Genomic DNA, 18,947 nt, shown 5'->3' with positions numbered 1-18,947 from the left:
CCGCAGGCTGGGCTCCGACGACCCCCACTCTTAGCCCCTTCGGCGCGACCAACGGCAGGGAAGTTCGGACCCCGGGCAGCAGGGGAGGGACAGTGTCAGGCAAAGAAATGGGAGGGCGAGAGTTAGTTGACGCCGGAGCCGAAGCCCACTCGGCCTCACCCCTCGGCCGGCGCCCCCGTGGCCACCCAGCCCGTGCCGCTCACCCGGCTCTTGCAGCGCTGGTGCCGGCCAGGGTCGGAGTATGTCCGGTCCACGGTGAGCGCCGTGTCGCTGCCCGGCATCTCGGCGCTCGCGCCGGGAACTTTCCCGTTTCCCGCGGCCGCGCCGCGAGCTGCCAGCCGTGCTCGCGCTCGAGTCGCCCTGGGAACCGCGGCGGAGCGGGAGGCGGGCTGCTGCAGCTGGAGCCGACAGCCTCGCTGCCGCCCTGCGCCGCGGGGTGAAGTGAGGGCGGAGCAGGGAGTCTCCTCCCCTTTCCTCTCCCCGCCTCCCGGTGTGCGCCCCGCAGAGGCGCGAGACCCTTCTCCAGGTGCGACTTCTCCGCCTCCTTTCCTTGCTGAAACTTGATTCCACCCTCTTCCCACACTTTTTTTTTTTTTCAAAGATAAGCGACATCTACTTGTTGACTTATTTGTATATTTATGATAAAAGATGGATTTTTGACAAGATGTTGTGGCTTGCCGTAAATTCTTGCTTTCAGGTTATTACTATTTTTTATTCAACATGCACCTACTGGATATCAGCAATGTGCCAGACCCTGGGACAGGAACCAGAGATTTTTTTAAAAGTTTTTCTTATAATTCCACTGAGCACAGAACACACTTCCACTTAAGGAAGATCTACAGTGCTGTGTGTTTTAATTTTGCAGGTGTAGCTCACCTCTATGTTGGAAGCTACTTGAAAGTCAAGACATCTTTTCATTTCAGTGTTCCCTATTTCCAGTGAATAGTCAGTCCCTGCCCTCAAGAAATTTGCAGTATTGTTACCGAAGCCAACGTTCAGAACACCAGGTCTGGTTGTGCAGGGTGTGCGTAGTGGGTGATTGACTTGAAATGCTGAAAGTGCAGCTGCTCCAGAGAGGAGTCAGAGTGCAAAGTGAGCAGCCCAGAAGGAAGGAGGAATATGCTAGAGTCTCCCCTTCAAAGAGGTGAGGGGCTAGAGGAGCGCAGGCCTTAGAAAAGTACTGAGCATAAAACAAAGGCACGTTTGGAAAACCTCCAGTTACCAGTTTAGGGGGTGTCTTTAGGAACAGAAGGACATGCTGGAAAAAGGAGGTGGAAACCATGTGGTGCAGGGCTCTACTTCCAAAACTAAGACGTCTGCCTGGTTCTGTGAGCATTGGGAAGCTGCTGGAGGTTTCTGAACAGGGAGATGATGAAATCAGGATGGAAATTTAAGAGGATGTATGTGATAGCCATGAGAAGCACTGATTGAACATGGGTGAAGGACACTGGTTAGAAGACCAATGCAAAGGCTGAGAACAACCTAAGGGTCCTTCAGAAGGAGACTGAATATAAATTATGATACATCTAACCAGTAGAATATTAGCAAACTAATGGAATGAGGCAGCTCTATGTATGGCTACAGAAATATCTCTAATATATATGGTTAAGTGAAAAAGCAATGGGCAGAATAATTTACATGGTATTTCACCATTTATGTATTGTAAAAACCATATATGTATGTGCTTATATATGCATAGCATATTTCTGGGAGGATAAGCAAGAAACTAGGGAAACAGACAAGAAACTGAAGGCAGGAGAAGAGAACTAGGTAGCCTGAAAGAAGGTATAGAAGAGAGATTTATTTTTCACTGTATATTCTCTTAAAACTTGAGTATTTGAATTATATGCATATATTAACTATTCCAAAAGTAAAATAAAAATATTTTTAAATGAAGATATTAAACTGATTAAAACTAACTTAAGAAAGAGAAAACCCCATATAGTCCTAAAACCATTCAAGAAATTTAATCAAGACTTTAAAATACCCCCATACATATGACACAAGTATACCAGGCTCAGAGAGTTTTTTTAGGTAAATTCTTTCAAAACAGAGGGGAGTCAAATGTTAGTGTGTGAGTGTGTATGTGTATGTGTATGATTTTAGCTAGGGTGGCCAGAGAAGGCCTCTACGATAAGGTGACATTTGAGCAGAGACCTGAAAAGTAAGGGAGCCAGTAGATAGGGATGTAGATACCAGAAAGTTTCAAACAGAAAGAACAGCAAGTACAAAGGCCCTGGGGAAGGTACTTTTGGGGAGTGTTTGAGGAAGAGCAAGGAGGCCAGTGTTCCCTGGGAAGACAGTAGGAGATGAAGTCAGAGACATTTCAGAGGTCTGGATCATTTAGGCCATTTTAAGAACTTTGACTTTAATTCTGAGAATATTTGGAAAATTTTAAACAAAGGAATAGGGCGGCATGCTCTGCCTTTTCAGTTGGAGAAAAAAGATCCCTACACCTCACAGCGTCACAGGGTACACAAAAATCAATACCAGATAGAGTAGAGGCCTAAAGGTGGGGGTGGGGGGAACACTACTTTTAAAACTGCCAGAAGAAAATTGGAGAATATCATCATCTCAAGCCATAAAAAGCAGGTCACAAACAGCATAAATCATAAAGATTCAACTACATTAAAATTATAAAACTTCTACTTATGAAAAGGAATAATCATAAAGTGAAAAGCCATAAACAGAACTTGAGCTAAAAAAAATCAATATGGATGATTTTCACAATCAATGCTTAGAAATGAAAAAAGCAAGCCACATAAAATGACATGCATTATGATTTTATTCATGTAAAATTAAAAATATAATGATTAAGGGAGCCTCTATAAAGAAGAAGCAAGAGGTTGGCATCCTTGATTGAAGCACTTGCAGACAAGAGATGGGCAGTAGCTAGGAGTCAGGAGTGACAGGGGTGGCGAGCAGTCTACAGCGAGCGGGAATCCCCATTCTGTTTCCCAAAGTGGAAGTGCTTGTGGATCTGGGAAATCTGCAAGGCATACCCCTGCAAGGTCTCTGTCCAAGGAAGATTCCAGGCGTTCCAGATTGAAGTCCAGGTCCAGATCTGGATCTAGATCTAGATCCAGAAGAAGTTTCAGAAGGGATTATACAAGGTCACGATCTCAGTCTCACTGTTGGAAGTGATCCTGTGGCAGGACTTATAGTTGAGATTAGGGAAGACTGTCGTAGTCACAGTTATTCTCCCATGTCTACTTGCAGGTGTCATGTGGGGAATCGGGCAAATCCTGATCCTAATTGTTGTTTTAGAGTATTTGGGTTGAGCTTGTACACTACAGAAAGAGTTCTAAGAGAAGTATTCTCTAAATATGACTACATTGCTGATGTTTCTATTGTATGTGACCAGCCAGTCTAGGTGTTCAAGAGGATTTACCTTTGTACATTTTGAAAATGTAGATAATGTCAAGGAAGCAAAGGAGCAGGCCAATGGACTGGAGCTTAATGGACACATAATCAGAATTGATTTCTCTATAACAAAGAGACCTCATACCCCAACACCAGGAATTTACAGGGGGAGACCTACCTATGGCAGCTCACGCCATTGCCATCACTACAACAGAGGACACAGTCGAGGCTGTGATGATTGGGACTACTAGAGCAGATCACAGAGAGGAGGAGGTGCAGGAGGAGAAGGATGGAGAGCTGCCTGAGACAGGGATCATCAGATTTATAGAAGGCGGTTGCCTTCTTACTATAGTCACCGAGGACACTGATCACGTTCCAGATCTCGATCACATTCACTGCCTCGCTATTAAAGCATGAAGTTGAAGACTTTCTGAAACCTGCCCTAGAGTTTGGATATTGTTTGTGGACAATATTTTTTATTGTCTCCTGTTTAAAAAGTGCACAGTGCCTAGTGAAGTTAGGTGACTTTTACACCTTCTGTGATGACTACTTTTGGTGGAGTTGAAATGCTGTCCTCATTCGGCATTTGTGTAGTTCAGTGTTTTGTTCAAAGTTAAGTGTTTTCAGAAAACTATGTATGGCGTGTATTTTTTTACAGTCTAAATTTTGATTGTGCTGAGAAGTTACTATTGTACAAAACTTCATTTAAAAGAAAGGTTTTTCTACCAAAGCCAGGGTATTCTGAAGATCAAAGCCTGTGTCTAAATGTTACCAAATGGCAAAAAACAACACACAAAGTTTGATTTTTACTTAAAAAAATAAAGATTAAATGACTCATATTTTTAGGAGAACAAAGATATATAGTAAAACTAGTAAGAAAAACAAAAGCATGATAAACACTAATTTCAGGACAGTATTTATCTTTGCTGGGGGGAGGAAGGAAGATTTAATAGGAGAGGAGTACAAGATTGCAAATAATGGTCTATTTAATGAATGACTATATCTGCACTGGATATGTATTTATTCACACACAATGTTTCATAATAATTTAAAAATTTTAAAAGCAACAAAGACTCAAGGCACAGATGTGATGGTGGCACCCTTAATCCTGGGATTTAAGTCACCAGTGGGGGGACCCTACTCAAATAAATAAACATAACAGCATTTTTATAGGTGTAAACTTGTTACAAAGTCAAGATAGCCTGTTACTATTAACTTGTCATTATGTCAATTTAGTCTTACAAAGATCCATCCTGAAAATCTTATTTCTGGGCTTTCCCCCTCATTTGCCTGATACCTAATTTTTTTTTTCTAACTACTTAGGGCTACACGAAGTGCCATGCTCAGGTGTGTGTGCGTGTAACTGTGCGTGCATAACTTTAAAGAGGTCAGACCTAAGTGAGGCGTCAGACAAACCAAAGTTGGGCTTATGTCAGTATGCCATCAGGCATCTGCTCTTCATTTCTATTAATGTCTTAGCATTCCTTAGAAGAACTCCATCCTGGAAATGCTAACCCTCAATGAAAAGGATAAACAAACACTTTGCTAGGTTCACTTGAATGTCATTTAACAGAGGATGTGCTTTTTAGATCATTTAGACTTATTCTGTGGGCCCTGAAGCTGCTCTACTGGGCACTCATATAAAAAATAATAGTGTTTTTTTAAATCCTCACCTGAGGACATTTCTGTCATTGCTTTTAGAGAGAGTAAGGAAGAACAAGAGGGAGAGAGAGCAACACTGATTGGTTGCCTCCTTGTGAGCCTGGACTGGGCATCAAGGCACCCTGACGGGGACCGAACCTGTAACCTTTCGATTAGGGGACAACGCTCCAACCAACTGAGACACATGGGCCAGGGCAAAAACTCATGTTTTTAAATACACAAATTAAGTAGCGAGACCAAGCTCCCCAGAAAAGACAGAAGACAAGCAGTGGTGATCACTCTTTGGCTCTCCTATTGGGAAGTAGGCCCCAACGGGTTAATAGACCCTGTTCCTTCTTTTGGAGGCATTGCCTAGGGTTTTGTCAGTCCTTAAGGGAGAGAGAGTGGGAGAGAGGGAGATGACAGAGAGAGAATGCAAATTTAGCCTGTCATTGTAAAAATTGTCTGTGCCTCTGCTGATACCTCCAAAAGCCTCTCTCCACAAAAAGTAATGAAAAAAAAATCACACTTTTACAGTAACAAATGCAGTCAGAACAATAAGGAACACAAACGTACAAAGACTAAGTGTGAAATAAGAATTTACTTCCTAAGTTAAGCAGCACAATAAGGCAGCATATGCTAGGCACCTAGAAAACAGTGGAACAGGTCATTTTAGTTCTACTAACTTTAAGTTTGGAATGACGAGAACAGGGTTTATGAAACAGGTAGGATTACCCTTGACTTTTGTAGTACATATTTGTTTTTTTCCTGCCCAGCATCCAGTTCCTTATTTTTGAAACAGGGTCTGGATTTTTGGGGGGGGAACCTATCCCACCCCTACCTTCAGTCCAAATGGTTTTAGCGAGGCAGGCCAGCCCTACCATTGGCTCCAGTGAGAGGCATGTGGTCCAGTCTTGGCCAATCGAAATCACTAACTTGTGCATAGGCACATGACCCAGTCACAGCCAATCAGAATACCTCCTGAGACTTGCTGGAAGCATGGGGAAAGAGTTGTGCTCTTTCAGTGGTCATTGCTGAGCTGGTAGGTTGTGTGCCTGCCGCCACTGTGGTGGACGTCGTAGCCGCCGTGCAAAGACAGCCTTTGAGGGAAGCAGAGTGGGAAAGCAGGAAGGTTCCTCACTGAGTTAGAGCACTAGCTCCAGCCTTTCCATTATCTATTGGGGGTAAGCATGACAAACTACCCTAAAATGTACTGCCTTACAACTACCATTCACTTGCTGTTGATTCTGTAATTTGAGTGGGACTCCAAAGGGGTGGCTTTTCTTTGCTCCGTGGAACATTGGCTGGGGCTGAAGTACCCTAGATGGCTTCACTCGTACGTTAGCCAGCACCTAAAGGAATGGGGGTAGCTGGACCGCCTGGGGCTGGCCAGACCTCTGTCTCTGTATATGCTTACATTTTTAACCATAAAATATTTTTATATTTTATAGTCTGTTATCTTCCAGGGCTCCCCTCTCTCCATCGGGGATGTCAGACTTCTTTACATGGTGCCTGGTGTCCAAGAAAACAAAACCAAAAGCTGCCCAACCTCCTAGGCCTACCCTGAAACTGGCAGAGTACCATTCCTATCACATTCTACTGGTCAGAACAAGTCAAAAGTCCAGCCCAGACTCCAAGGGGGAAGAAAGAGCACCTACCCCCTGATGGAAGGAGTGGCTATGCCTTCGGGGGTGGGAGACAGTGCTGGCTGGTCATGGCCATCGATCCCCCACACCAGACATGGCTGGACCCCTTTCCTCTTATACATAAAAAAAAGCATTCCTCTTTCTGCTTACGCCAGTTTCAAGAATCCTAAAGATACAACATTCAGTGCTGGCTGTGGGCACAAAGAAAACAAAAAGAAGGGTGGCATTTCAAGCAATGGCAAGAACCGTGGACAGCATGAATAAAGAAGAATGAACAGACTCTGTTCCTGGTGCTGGGAATACAAAATTGCGTAAGACATAGGCCCACCCTGAAGGGACGTTCCATCTAGACAGGGAGACAGTAAAGAAAGTTGCTACATCTGTAAAGATAGTTGTGGCCTTGGTTCAGCGGCAGGACGAGGGAAGTCTCCTTAGAAACTCCACCTCCTGACTTGTTTTGGGCTTACCAGGTCAGTACAGTGGGGAGAAGGAAGGAGACATGGAGAAAAGCCTAATTTTGTACAGAAAAAGGTAAGCCTTTTACCTTTACAGGGAGCCTTCAAATGTTCTGGAAACTGGTCTCTAACGGTTGTCTTCCTTGCAGACTTGAGGCTAACTAAAAGTTCAAAAGTGTGTTTTATCTCATCAAAATGAAAAACCTTTGCCTGTGAAAGAGACCTATTAAAAGGATGGAGAGACAAAATATAGATGGGGAGGAAATACTTGCAAAACCACATATCCAACAAATTAGTTGCAGCAGTATCTAGAATATATAAATAACTCTCAAAACTCAATATTAAAAAGATAAATAATCCAACTTTAAAAATGAGCAAAAAAACTTGAACAGATACCTCATCGAAGGCCAATATAGATGGCAAGGAAACACATGAAAGGATGCTCAATGTCGTTAGCCATTAGGGAAACGAACGTTAAAACCACACAGAGGTATCATTACATACCTATCAGAATGGCTAAAATAAAAAAAGTGACAGCAATAAATGCTGACAAAGACAAGGAGAAATTAGATAATTCACATATTGCTGTCAGGAATGTAAAATGGTACAGCCTTTCTGGAAAACAGCTTGGCGTTTTTCTACAAAATGAAACATGCAAATACCGCCCAGTGGCCCAGTAACTGTGCTCTGAGCACTTATCTTAGAGAAAGGAAGAATGTTCCTCCAATAACCTGTACTCAAGTGTTCATAGCAGCTTTACTCATAAAAGACAAAAACTGGAAATATCTCTGATGCCCCTCAACAAGCAAATAGTTGAACTGTGGGACATCCCCATTATAGAACACCACTTACCAGTGAAAGGGGACAAACTGCTGATGTACAGCAACTTGGGTGAACGTAAAGGGAATTACACTGTGTGAGAAAGCCAGTCTCCCAAGGTTATATACTCCCAAGGTGTGATTCCATTTATAGCATTTTTAAAATGAGAAAATGGTAGAAATGGAGGAGATTGGCAGTTGCCAGGAGTTAGACACTAGGTGGGGAGGGGAGGGGTTTGCAGGAGGCAGGTGGGTGTAGTTACAAAAGGGAGGCACCAGGGAACTGTGGTGATGGAGCTCTTCTATATCTCAGCTGCAGGTGGTGGGTAGGAACTACTCATGTGATAACTGCAGAGAACTAGCCCTGGCCAGGTGGTTCAGTTGGTTGGAGCTTCGTCCCGTGACCAAAAGTCTGTAGGTTCGATGTCTGGTCAGGGCACATACCTAGGTTGTGGGTTTCTCCCAGTCGGGCTGCATAGTCCGGGCACGTAGGAGAAGCAACAGATCAATGTTTCTCTCTGTCTCTCTCTCTCTCCTTCCCTCTCTAAACATATCATCGGGTGAGGATTAAAAAAATAAAACTTCAGAGAACTAAAGACACATACATAACTAAATATGATTGTGGACTGTATCAATATTAATATGATATTTGTACTATAGTTTGGCGACATGTTACCTCTGGGGAAACTAGGCAAAGGGTACACAGGATCTCTCTGTATTATTCCTTGCAACTGCATATGAAGCAACAGTAATCTTAAACTTAGAATTTTAACTTAAAATGTATTTTAAATTTTAGGTGCAGTTGTAATTTTTACAAGGAAAACTTTGTCTTGGGGGTGGGGGCAACACAGCAAGTAGGAAAGGATGGCATATGGATTTTTTTCTCTGAAATTGTCCAGAGAACAGAGTTCTTCCAGGACCTGGCCCCTCGCTGCACCAGAGAAGGGAACCAGCTGCAGAACTGAGGGGCTAAGGAGAGACTGCAGGTGGTGCTCACTAGTGCGACCACCTCCATCACCACCTGACCACAGTGCGTACTGTGTCTGAAGCTCCGGCCAACTATGAAGAAATTAAGGGCAGAGGCCTTTATCCTTGGTCCTCCCACGTGGAGCTTAGCACCTGGAAAAAGCCATGATCCTATAAGGTTTTTGTTGAATAAATGAGCGACAATTCAGTCCTGATTTTGTTGGAAGAGTATGTTAAAGTTCAATAAATTTGATTCAAGTTCAAATTGACTCATTATATACTGACTTGTTTACTAAAAATTTACATTGTAAGTAAATTGTAAAAATTTACAAATTTGTGTGCTTCATTCTGTTGTGGGGTTCCAGTACTGGTTCAAGTCTTTTTTTTTTTTTAAGATTTTATTTATTCATATTAGAGGGAGGGGAAGAGAAGGAGAAAGAGGAGAGAAATATCAATGTGTGGTTGCCTCTTGCTCACCCCATACTAGGGACCTGGCCCTCAACCCAGCCATGTGCCCTGACTGGGAATTGGACTGGCAACCCTTTGGTTTGCCACCCACCTCAATCTACTGAGCTACACCAGCCAGGGCTCAAGTCTTCATTTTCTATTAGGTGCACATGGATTACAAGTGCTTTGTTATTTCTAACCTCCTGACCCTACCATTTGCTAGGAAAGGGTTTCACTGTTGATTACTGTGTATGACTATTGACTGTCTGTTATTGCTGTTTCCCAGAAGCCCACAATGACAGAAAACCAAAGTCGACGAAAATACCTTACTTTGCACGAGGCACAGTGTTCTGTTTGGTTAAGTCTTAACTGGAGTTGTAATGCTGAGGTTTCCCAGTTCACTCAAAGCAGTTCCCTGGAGATCTCTAGCTGTCTCCATTCTATGCATGGCCAGCCCAGGAAAATTCTTTTTCATTAGGCACATATTACATCTGAAGGATGACCTAGCTACACTTCAGGAACACATCGTCTGTGAATTCACTTTGCATTTTATCAATTCACGTTGTAAGATAAGAATGGCTGGTGGAATGTAAAACTACCAGAGAAATCTGACGTGAAGTCTCCAACCAGTCCAAGTCACAGTGCTTTTAAAAGAGGAGATGCTGCGTGCCAAAGCCTTCCTTGTCCACTTCAGTCTGCACTCATTGCTCCCCTCTCTGACTTCTGACAGTATCTGTTGCTTCCATCACTCACATAAACATTGGAGTATAAGTAATCCTGTACAGTTACAGGGAGGCAGGATGGTACACTGGAGACAGAACTCCTGGATTCAGATCATGGCGCTGCTACCTACTAGCTATAAAGCCTGGGCTCTCTCATTCACAAACTGAGGATGGTAATAGGATCCACCTTATATTACTGTTCAGAATAAAGGAGGTAATATATGTAAAGCGCTTCCAAATAAGAGCTCAGTAAATGTCTGCAGAAAACAAAACAAGACCTAAAATCTGTCTTCACGTGGTAACTTCTTACAAGTAAGACTTCAAAGACTGCTGTTATCCTGGAACTGTTCTGTTAAGGAAGAGGGTGCATTCCAACACTGAACCTCGTCACCTCAAACTCTGGTAACAGAACAAGGAAGCAAGTGGAAGCCTCTGGCTAAGCTCTGGGCCCTGGCTACTGAGAAAGGTGAACTTCCTCCCTTAACACGAATCTTCAGTTCTGTGAGTCCCCGAGACACCTACTCCCACATATAGCAGCGCTCCTTTTTGTTTGTGCCCTTTGACCAAATAATTCCACTTGCAGGAGTCTGTCTTAAAGAAATAATACAATATAGAAAAAGTTTCACAGGCAAAGATTGTCCATTACAGTTTTTTTCTCATTTTGAAAAGTTTGAAAGAATCTAAAGGATTGTTTATGAAAAATAAAGGGCAAATTATATAAATGAGGAAACAGTCACAAAAAATAGAGGATACCTATTGCAAATTATACTTAGGAAGAAGTATGGGGAAATGTTTATACAATGATATTATACAAAAAAGAAATCAGGATAACCCCACCAGGTCGACACAAATTAAATAGCATCATAATACTTAGCGCGCCAATGATCTGCAGCAGCAGGAACTCTCACATGTCGGAGGTGGCAACGTAAACAGGTACCATCCCTTGGAAGCACGATTTGGCATTATCTCATAAAGCTGAAGCTACGCAGACCCTACGATCCTGCCTCTCCACCCCGCAGTGTGCACCCTAGAGGGCACAAATCAATCAGGACACCCATAGGAGGCTATTCATAGTGGTGATAGTCCCTTTCTGGAAACAGCCCAATTGTCATCAACAACAGAATGGCTACATAAATCTCAGCACAGTTATTTCCCAATTACCATCAGTCGTCTGTTGCTGGAAACCCAGCAGGCAGGCACACACCTACAGAAATAATAAGAAGTCACTGGGCATGCAACACGCAGGTTTTTCAGAATATTAGCAGGGTTTGGCCATTTGGAGTTAAAAACAACAAATACTCCTTTCAACAAATATTCCTTGGAGGTTGTAAAAGGAAAGACAAACAAATAAAAAATAAACGTTCTCCATGAAAATGCTAACCAGAGCCTGCTTCCCATTATCTTAATTCACTTTACAAAGTAAGATTTTTCTGGTGTGTGCTGCCAGACCTCATGGAGACCCAGACAGAGCTCCTGCTGACACAGAGCCTGACAAAATCCTGGTATGAAGTATCACAGATGGTGACACTTCCTGCCCCACCCCATCCCGCAAAGGTTCAGGGCAAAACGGTCAAAGAAATCCTGAAGTATTTTGCTCCAAAAGAGTAAGAAAAAGAAAATCTTTCTCCTCTTTTTTTTTGTGTGTCTTCCTACAGCATCTCTATAGTATTCTGCACAGAGTCTGCAAATGACAGCAGTTATTATTTATTTACGCCTACTTCTTCTGCGCCAGACCTTGAAATGCATCAACTTGGAGTTATGTCAAACCTCTTCCTGGCCCCTTCTCTGCAATGGTAGGTGCCATTATTTTCCCATTTTATGGAGCAATAATACGGTCTCTGAAGAGATTAAGTGATTTGACCAAGGGTACCCAACTAAAAATGGCAACAGTGGAGTCTAATTCTAGGCTTATTTTATATTCAAAAGCTCATTTACTAGGTGTATATCCCTGGACAATTTATGTATTTTTTATTAGCCTCAGTTTCTGCAACTGTAGAGTGGGAATAATTGCACCCATTAAATAATAACTGCCTCTTAACCTACCAAAGGCCTCTGCTAGCACCACTAAGCACATCCATGGGAAAGAACTCAATACGTCTGGACACTCCACTGTTGCATGTCCCCTCACATAATATTTCACTCATATAAACTTGACCCCCCCACCCCTGCCCAACCTGACATTCCCTGCTTCTCCCAAACACTGTAATGAAGGTCCAGCATTCCTAATAAATCTCTGTTTCCTGTTCTTTCCCTGAAGAAAGAAAACAAGCAGGGCTTTTGAAATTCAAAATCACACCATTATGACTTTATCCTCTGTCTGAAGGCTCCTTGCCAATCCTTTTGTTTTTATCCTTTAAAAATTTTATTTATTTATTTTCAGAGAGAGTGGAAGAGAGGGAGAAAGGGAGGGAGAGAAACATTGATGTGAGAGAGAAACATCAATTAGGTTGCCTCTCCCACGCCCCCAACCTGGGACCTGGCCCCACAGCCCAGGCTGTGCCCTGACCAGGAATTGAACCAGTGGCCTTTCGGTTTGCAGAACAACACTCAGCCTACTGAGCTACACCAGTCAGAGCAAATCTTTGTGTTTTTAAACGATTTCCAAGTACTTTCGGATTTTGAGTTTTGCACTTTAAGTTTCACAAAGTAAGATCAATTCTTTGGAAGTGAAGGTTAAATGTCCTACAGGTATTCAGAAGCACTCACTTCCCGAGCTGACAGTGCTGAAAGGCATTCTGTAGTTCTATTGTTTCCCACTGCTTCTTCCCAGATCAGCTGTGGCTGACGTACTCCTAGGCAATATTTCTGACATTCCACTGAAGGAACATCTTTCACAAAAGAAGAAAACTGCTGTACCAGGCGCAAGATTTACAGTATCTAATGTAATGTCACCGGCATATACAGGGTACCCAGCAGGCAGGCACACCAGCTCACACGTATGAGCATGCATGTAACATACACATCTACAGAAATGATCAGAATTCACGAGACATGCAACATGTAGGGTTTTCATAATAATAGCAGGGCTTGGTCATTTGGAGTTAAAAACAACAATATTCCTTTCAACTGCAAAAAGGGACTCTTGTAGGTTGTTAGAGGAAAAAAACAAATAAAAGACCTGAAAAGAGCCCAAACGGCTAGTAAAGCTCAAGTTACAATTTCTGTTCCCCCCCAAGAAGAAAATGCCTGTGTTTCACTACAGCCTTCTGACACTCATAACTGCAACACTGTTCTCCAGACAACACTCTGCTGAGTAAACTGAGACACGAAACAGAACCCACTACTGCGAGGCGGTGTTCCCCTGCTTGCTTATTCCCGTCTTTCACAAACAGAACCGCATTTGCCTCAATCAAAAATATCAGAATACTTTAGATATTCAATTAGAATATACATTATCAATGGAATATATATTATTCATTGAAACCCAAGCCCAGAGATACCTATTTAAATGACTGTGCTTTAAGTGTTTTCCCTTTTTTGGATATCACAACTGATTGTCTAAAGCCGCACTGGCCAGCCGAGCAGACTCTAGCTGCAGGTGGCCAACGAGCCCCTGAAATGTGCATACTCAGAGGGAGGAACCTAAATTTTACTTAATCTTAATTAAATACTATTTTCAAGGCTTCATACAAAAATTCAAAATATCTCAATATTTCTTACGGTGACTAGATGTCAACATAAACAACAAAGGTCACTTTCATGTAGTTGCCAACATACAACACTGCAGCTGACAGGTATTCTGCACATCGCACTGTAGGAGTATGAGACAAATGTTACATAAACATCCTACTACTCGCACAGCTCTTTCCCCCAAGTGATCTCTCAGGTCACAGTTAATCTTCCTTCCCTACTAGCTTATTATGTATAATTTTAGCATAGTATTGTAACAATCTAATTTATGTTAAATAAATTGTGTCTATATCTACCACACCCCTCTCTACTGGAGTGTGATCTTTTTTAAATAGAGAACTAACTTGCTTATTTTAAAAATCCATCACTGCCTGGCATAGTCCTTGCAGTGGAAATCTTGCCATAAATGTTGGTGTATTTGATACAGTGTATACTAACATTTTAAAAAAACAATCATTGTTCTACAAAAGAAAGCCTAAAACTAATATTGAAGTATTCCATACTCCTGGAGTGAAAGATGCAGCATGAACCACTTGTGAATTTTCCCTAAATTAGCTGACAAATAAAAGAGAACCCAATTTAAAAGGGTTTTTCCTAGACTTGACAAGCTTATTTTAAAATTCAGTGGAAGAAAACATATAACTCTGATAAAAAAAAATGTGATGAGTGGGGGCAGGCAAGGTGATTTCTCCTCACCAAATATCAAGATATTTTATAAGCAATAGTAATTCAGTTAACTTGACTAGGGATAAGCTCACGGACCAATGAAGAGAGAGCTCAGAAGTAGACCCATGCACACTCGCAAGCATAATCTACGACAGAGGCAGCACCATAAATCACGTGGAAAGGAAAATACTGGGCATTCACCTAGAAAAAAGTAAAACCGCGGTGGATCCCTATCTCACACCAAAAGAAAAAAATTCAGGTTCAATTCATCATTGGAAATTATGTCTTATTTCCTATTATTGGTGATTCATTGAGAATTCCATGTGGATTATGCAATACATGAATTATACATTGCTAATACATTGTTCCTACCCAATGGAAATAAAAATAAACAGAAATGATGGTTTTTAAGGACTTAAAGATGCCCATGCAAAAGGGTGCAAAAAACATTTTTTCCCTTTCTTTAATGTACTGAATCAAGTCAGAAATCACTGTGGTTTTTGGAAGGTCAAAATTTTAGAGCTGGATGGAGGCTCATAAGTAAATGGAGGGACTCCATTACTGTGCAAGTGCTTCTAAAGACTTCTTCGAAGCTAGTGCCAGAGAGCTGCACACAAAATCCAGCTGAACAGTGACAGCGCGCCTGTGCTATTAAGCAGCACCCCTGACTCATCTAAGCCTGCTTGTTGTTAACAGAGGCAAAGCTCAGTCTCACCCTCACTCGCCCAGAACTCAGCTGGTTATTCTCAGGGCCACCCCAGGCATCAGACCACAGAGCATCCGCATGGAAGGAGCTCTCTCTGGATGCCGCAGGGTTTGCTTCCACTGCTGTAGTTCTGAGCGCTGGTGACATTTCTTTCCTGACGTCGAGAGAGGCCCCCCCCTCGCATTGGGTTTTGAGAGAACAAGAATGTTTTAAACATGTTACAGATCACATATGTCCCCGAGCATCTCTCAAGTGAGTCAATTTCCTGCTTGGGAGTTGTTGTTCCCTGTTTTCTGGCTCTCTTCTCTTGATTTTCCTGTTTGATCCTGCAGTGATCTCATAGCACAGATGTGGCACTGCTATGAACATTTTTGAAAATCTTATTTTCAATTTCAGTTTACATTCAATATTATTCTGTATTAGTTTCAGGTGTACAGCATAGGGGTTAGACAACCACATACTTTACAAAGTGTTCCCCCTGCTATTTCCAGTACCCGTTGGACACCACCCATAGCTATTAGAATATCAGTGACTAGAGACCCTATGCTGTACTTTAGTCCTCGTGACTATTTGGTAACTGCCAATTTGTATTTCACAATCCCTTCTCCTTCCTGAACCAGTCTCCCAACTCTGGGACCCATCAGTCTGTTGCCGTGAACATCTGTATTAGTTTCTAGGGTTGCCATAACAAAGTGCCAGAGGCCGGTTGGCAATATTTTCTCACAGTTCTGGAGGCTGGAGTCCAAGATCAAAGTGACAGCAGAGCTGGTTTCTCCCAAGGACTCTCTCCCTGGCTTTCCGATGGCAGCCCTCTTGCTGCTGTCTCTTTACCTGGTCATCCCTCTGTGCACACACCACCCTGGCATCTCCCTACGTTCAAATTCCCTCTTCTTACAAGGACAGCAGTCAGACGGGAATAGCGCCCACTATAATGGCCTCATCGGAACTTAATCACCTTGTCAAGTTAAAGGCATCTCCAAATATATTCTGAGGAACTGGGGGTTAGGGCTCGAATGTATGTTATTTTAGGGGGATACATTTCAGCCCGTGACACCATTTATGTGATGACTAACTTGGCAGATATACGTAAGCAGCGATGTATGCTGTGAGGCAAGGAGGAACAACAGCTGGAAAGTGAAGGAGAAGGGATCTCTCAACCTCTCCATCCCAGGGAAAATAAAACCCTGATTTCTTTTGTTGAAAACTGCTCACTTTGATTAGGCAATCTCTTAAACTCCCACTTTAATTTCACAGAGAGAGAGTGATGTAAAGAATTTCTTCAAAAGAGGTAACTAGAGATGTAACAATCTATCAACTGTCTTTAACAGCTCCTGCAAAATATCGTCTTTTTTCCTTCTGAGCAGCTACAATTCTCAATATGCCACCCCTATGTCCAAACATATGTGCAGGGCCCAGAGATAAATGGGCAAAACGTGAGAGTGTAGGGAGAGGAACGGAAGACATGGAGACAAGGGAAGCCAGTGAATCGAGACTTTAAAGAAAGAAGCACAGTTAAGAAAAATAAACGCTATTGAGAGCTAAGAACACTCTGCAATGGTGATTCTCTGAATGAACCCACTAGGGTGGGACTAACCAAGTGAATTTCTGGTGTGAAAAAGAGGCAACAGGAAGGAAAAGGAAAGAGCAAGTACTTATAACTCAGTTGCTCATTTTGAAATGAGATGTAATCTCCTTAAAAAGACTTGGGAGAAGGGAAGAGAACGTGCAGTTGTCAGTGGAGACTTGGGGGCGGGACAAAGCTCTGCCCTGGCTGGGTTTTCAGGTCAAACAGACAATATCCTCAAAGGCTGAACCTGGGACTAGCAGAGGGCCCTACAGTCCCATATTCTGGTGTTAAAAGTCTATACCATGCCTAAGTAAATGTATTTGAGGAGCTGTGGCCAAAGATGGGAATTTATAATTACATATTGATCTGTATTGGATTACATGGTTGGCTGCAGAGTTTGGAATCTCTCCAGGATTACTTCCCTGCCAGCTTCTAGGTAACTTACAGTACTTTCGAAGCACCTCTGAATACACATTTTCAACAGATGGAATCACTAAATGCTTAGTGCCACGATCCATGGATGCGTTACCACCCACAGTAGACAAAGCAGATACTCTGTCTGCTCCACTCGCATTCCAATAAATATTTACATCCTTCCATGGACCCATTTCAAGACGCAATATATGGAGTCTCGTTGCTCTTTTAAAGTGGATGCAAAAACTAGTTGATGACTTCCGGATTTTCCAGTTAACTTGCTCTCACACACGTATTGTTTTAGCATAAAAAACAGACACAGTTCATGGTCTGTAGATATTTTTATTTACATATCAATCATACTTCTAAGTATGGTAGCAGTAATGTTTTTTCAAGTAGGAACAATTTTTTAAAAAGTATTTATGCCCCGACAGGTGTAGCTCAGTTGGTTGCACGTTGTAACACAAAGTGAAAGGTCACGAGGCAACCAGTTGGTGTTTTTCTCCCTTTCTCCCTCCCTTCTCCTGTCTCTAAAAATAAATAAATAAATGAAATCTTTTTTTTAAAAAAAAGTATTTACACTTTTAAAGCCCAGAATTGTAGAACTTTCAGAACCTTCAAGAATATGTGGTCTAGCCCTCTCTTTTAGATGAGGAAACTGAGGCACAGATATGTAAACTGACTTGCTAAGCAGCAGCAGAGACAGAGGAAGAAGTAGAAGAGGGAGAGAGGAGACTGCAGTAACCGTAAGCACCAGCTGCGTGGCCGGATCCAGTCTAGCATGCGCACATGCGCACATGCGCACACACACACACACACCTCACAGCGTCCTTATCACCATCCTAGGGCAGTGGGGCTGAGATTGAGCTTAGGAAACACTCCTTGTGACTCTGAGCAACTGATTTAAACCTGTCTGAATAATAAATACCACAACAGCTCTTTCCCATTTCCCTACACTTTCAAAGAAAATAAACAGAGCCAAGTTATATCAAGTTCAAAACTGGCATTTAAAATGGGACTATACAACATTAGATTCAATAGCTTCTCAAAATCTTGGGTTTCTTTCCTACTATTCAATCTCTGGATTGTTACTGGCTTCTATGTTGGCAACATAATTGACATTCAGTTAAGAAAGTATGAATTAAGACATATTTGGGTGTAAATCTAGTGAAGTTCTGGTTGGTTGACATTAATTTATCAGTGATAAAAAGTTCCATAATCTTTTGATTGTTTTTATTTTGAATGCAATTATTTGAATGAAAATGGAATTTTCATTATGCTTCAGCATGTCTAACCTGAATAGGAAATTTACTGACTATGGCGTATCTTTCATAGCCCTCACCCAGTGTTCACAGTGAGAGACAAAAAGGTACAAGAATCAGCTAGTAATTGATTCAAACTCAAGACTATCTGACATCAGAAACCAAGCCAAGGAAGTATGGAATGTGTTTAAAACATATTGCCCTGGCTGGTGTAGCTCAGTGGATTGAGCATGGGCCTGCGAACCAAAGGGTCGCCCGTTCAATTCCCAGTCAGGGCAAATGCCAGGGTTGCAGGTCAGGACCCTAGTAGGGGGCATGTGAGAGGCAACCACACATTGATGTTTCTCCCCATCTCTTTCTCTTTCCCATCTCCTCTCTCTAAAAATAAAATAAATAAAATATTTTAAAAAAATATATCAAGCTTACTTAAATGTTCTTAAAACTTAAAGATTCTTAAAACCTAACGCTTCTTAAAACCTTGTGTTTGTTTCACAGAACTGGTAGTCCAATTGGAGATGTTTCATTGTACTGAGCGCTGGTGCTCAATTTCTGTGATCCCATTAATAAGTGGTTCGATTTGGCAGAAAGAAGAAATACTTTCTATGTGTTGGATCCACAACTACACTGGTAAACACCGCTGGATT

General features: G+C 42.2%; 1 protein-coding gene and 1 pseudogene across 5 annotated transcripts in view; one reads left to right on the top strand and one right to left on the bottom strand.

Moving 5' to 3' along the window:
- Window positions 1–18,947, bottom strand: part of TMCC3 (transmembrane and coiled-coil domain family 3) — a 261,408-nt gene that overhangs the window by 72,679 nt on the left and 169,782 nt on the right. The window contains exon 1 of one of the 5 annotated variants that reach the window (XM_053920940.2): window positions 204–341. The exons of the other annotated variants lie outside the window; for them this stretch is intronic. Within the exon in view, the coding sequence (XP_053776915.1) occupies window positions 204–281 (78 nt within the window). The 5' untranslated portion in view covers window positions 282–341. Of the gene's footprint in view, window positions 1–203; window positions 342–18,947 lie in introns of those variants that run through there. 5 annotated transcript variants of the gene reach the window in all.
- On the top strand, window positions 3,206–3,900 carry LOC112307166 (transformer-2 protein homolog beta pseudogene; annotated as a pseudogene).

The sequence above is a fragment of the Desmodus rotundus genome, chromosome 3, assembly GCF_022682495.2.
Source record: "Desmodus rotundus isolate HL8 chromosome 3, HLdesRot8A.1, whole genome shotgun sequence".
Lineage (NCBI taxonomy): Eukaryota > Metazoa > Chordata > Mammalia > Chiroptera > Phyllostomidae > Desmodus > Desmodus rotundus.
The sequence above is the reverse complement of the archived record's forward strand: the minus strand, read 5'-3'. Positions and strand labels throughout refer to the sequence as shown.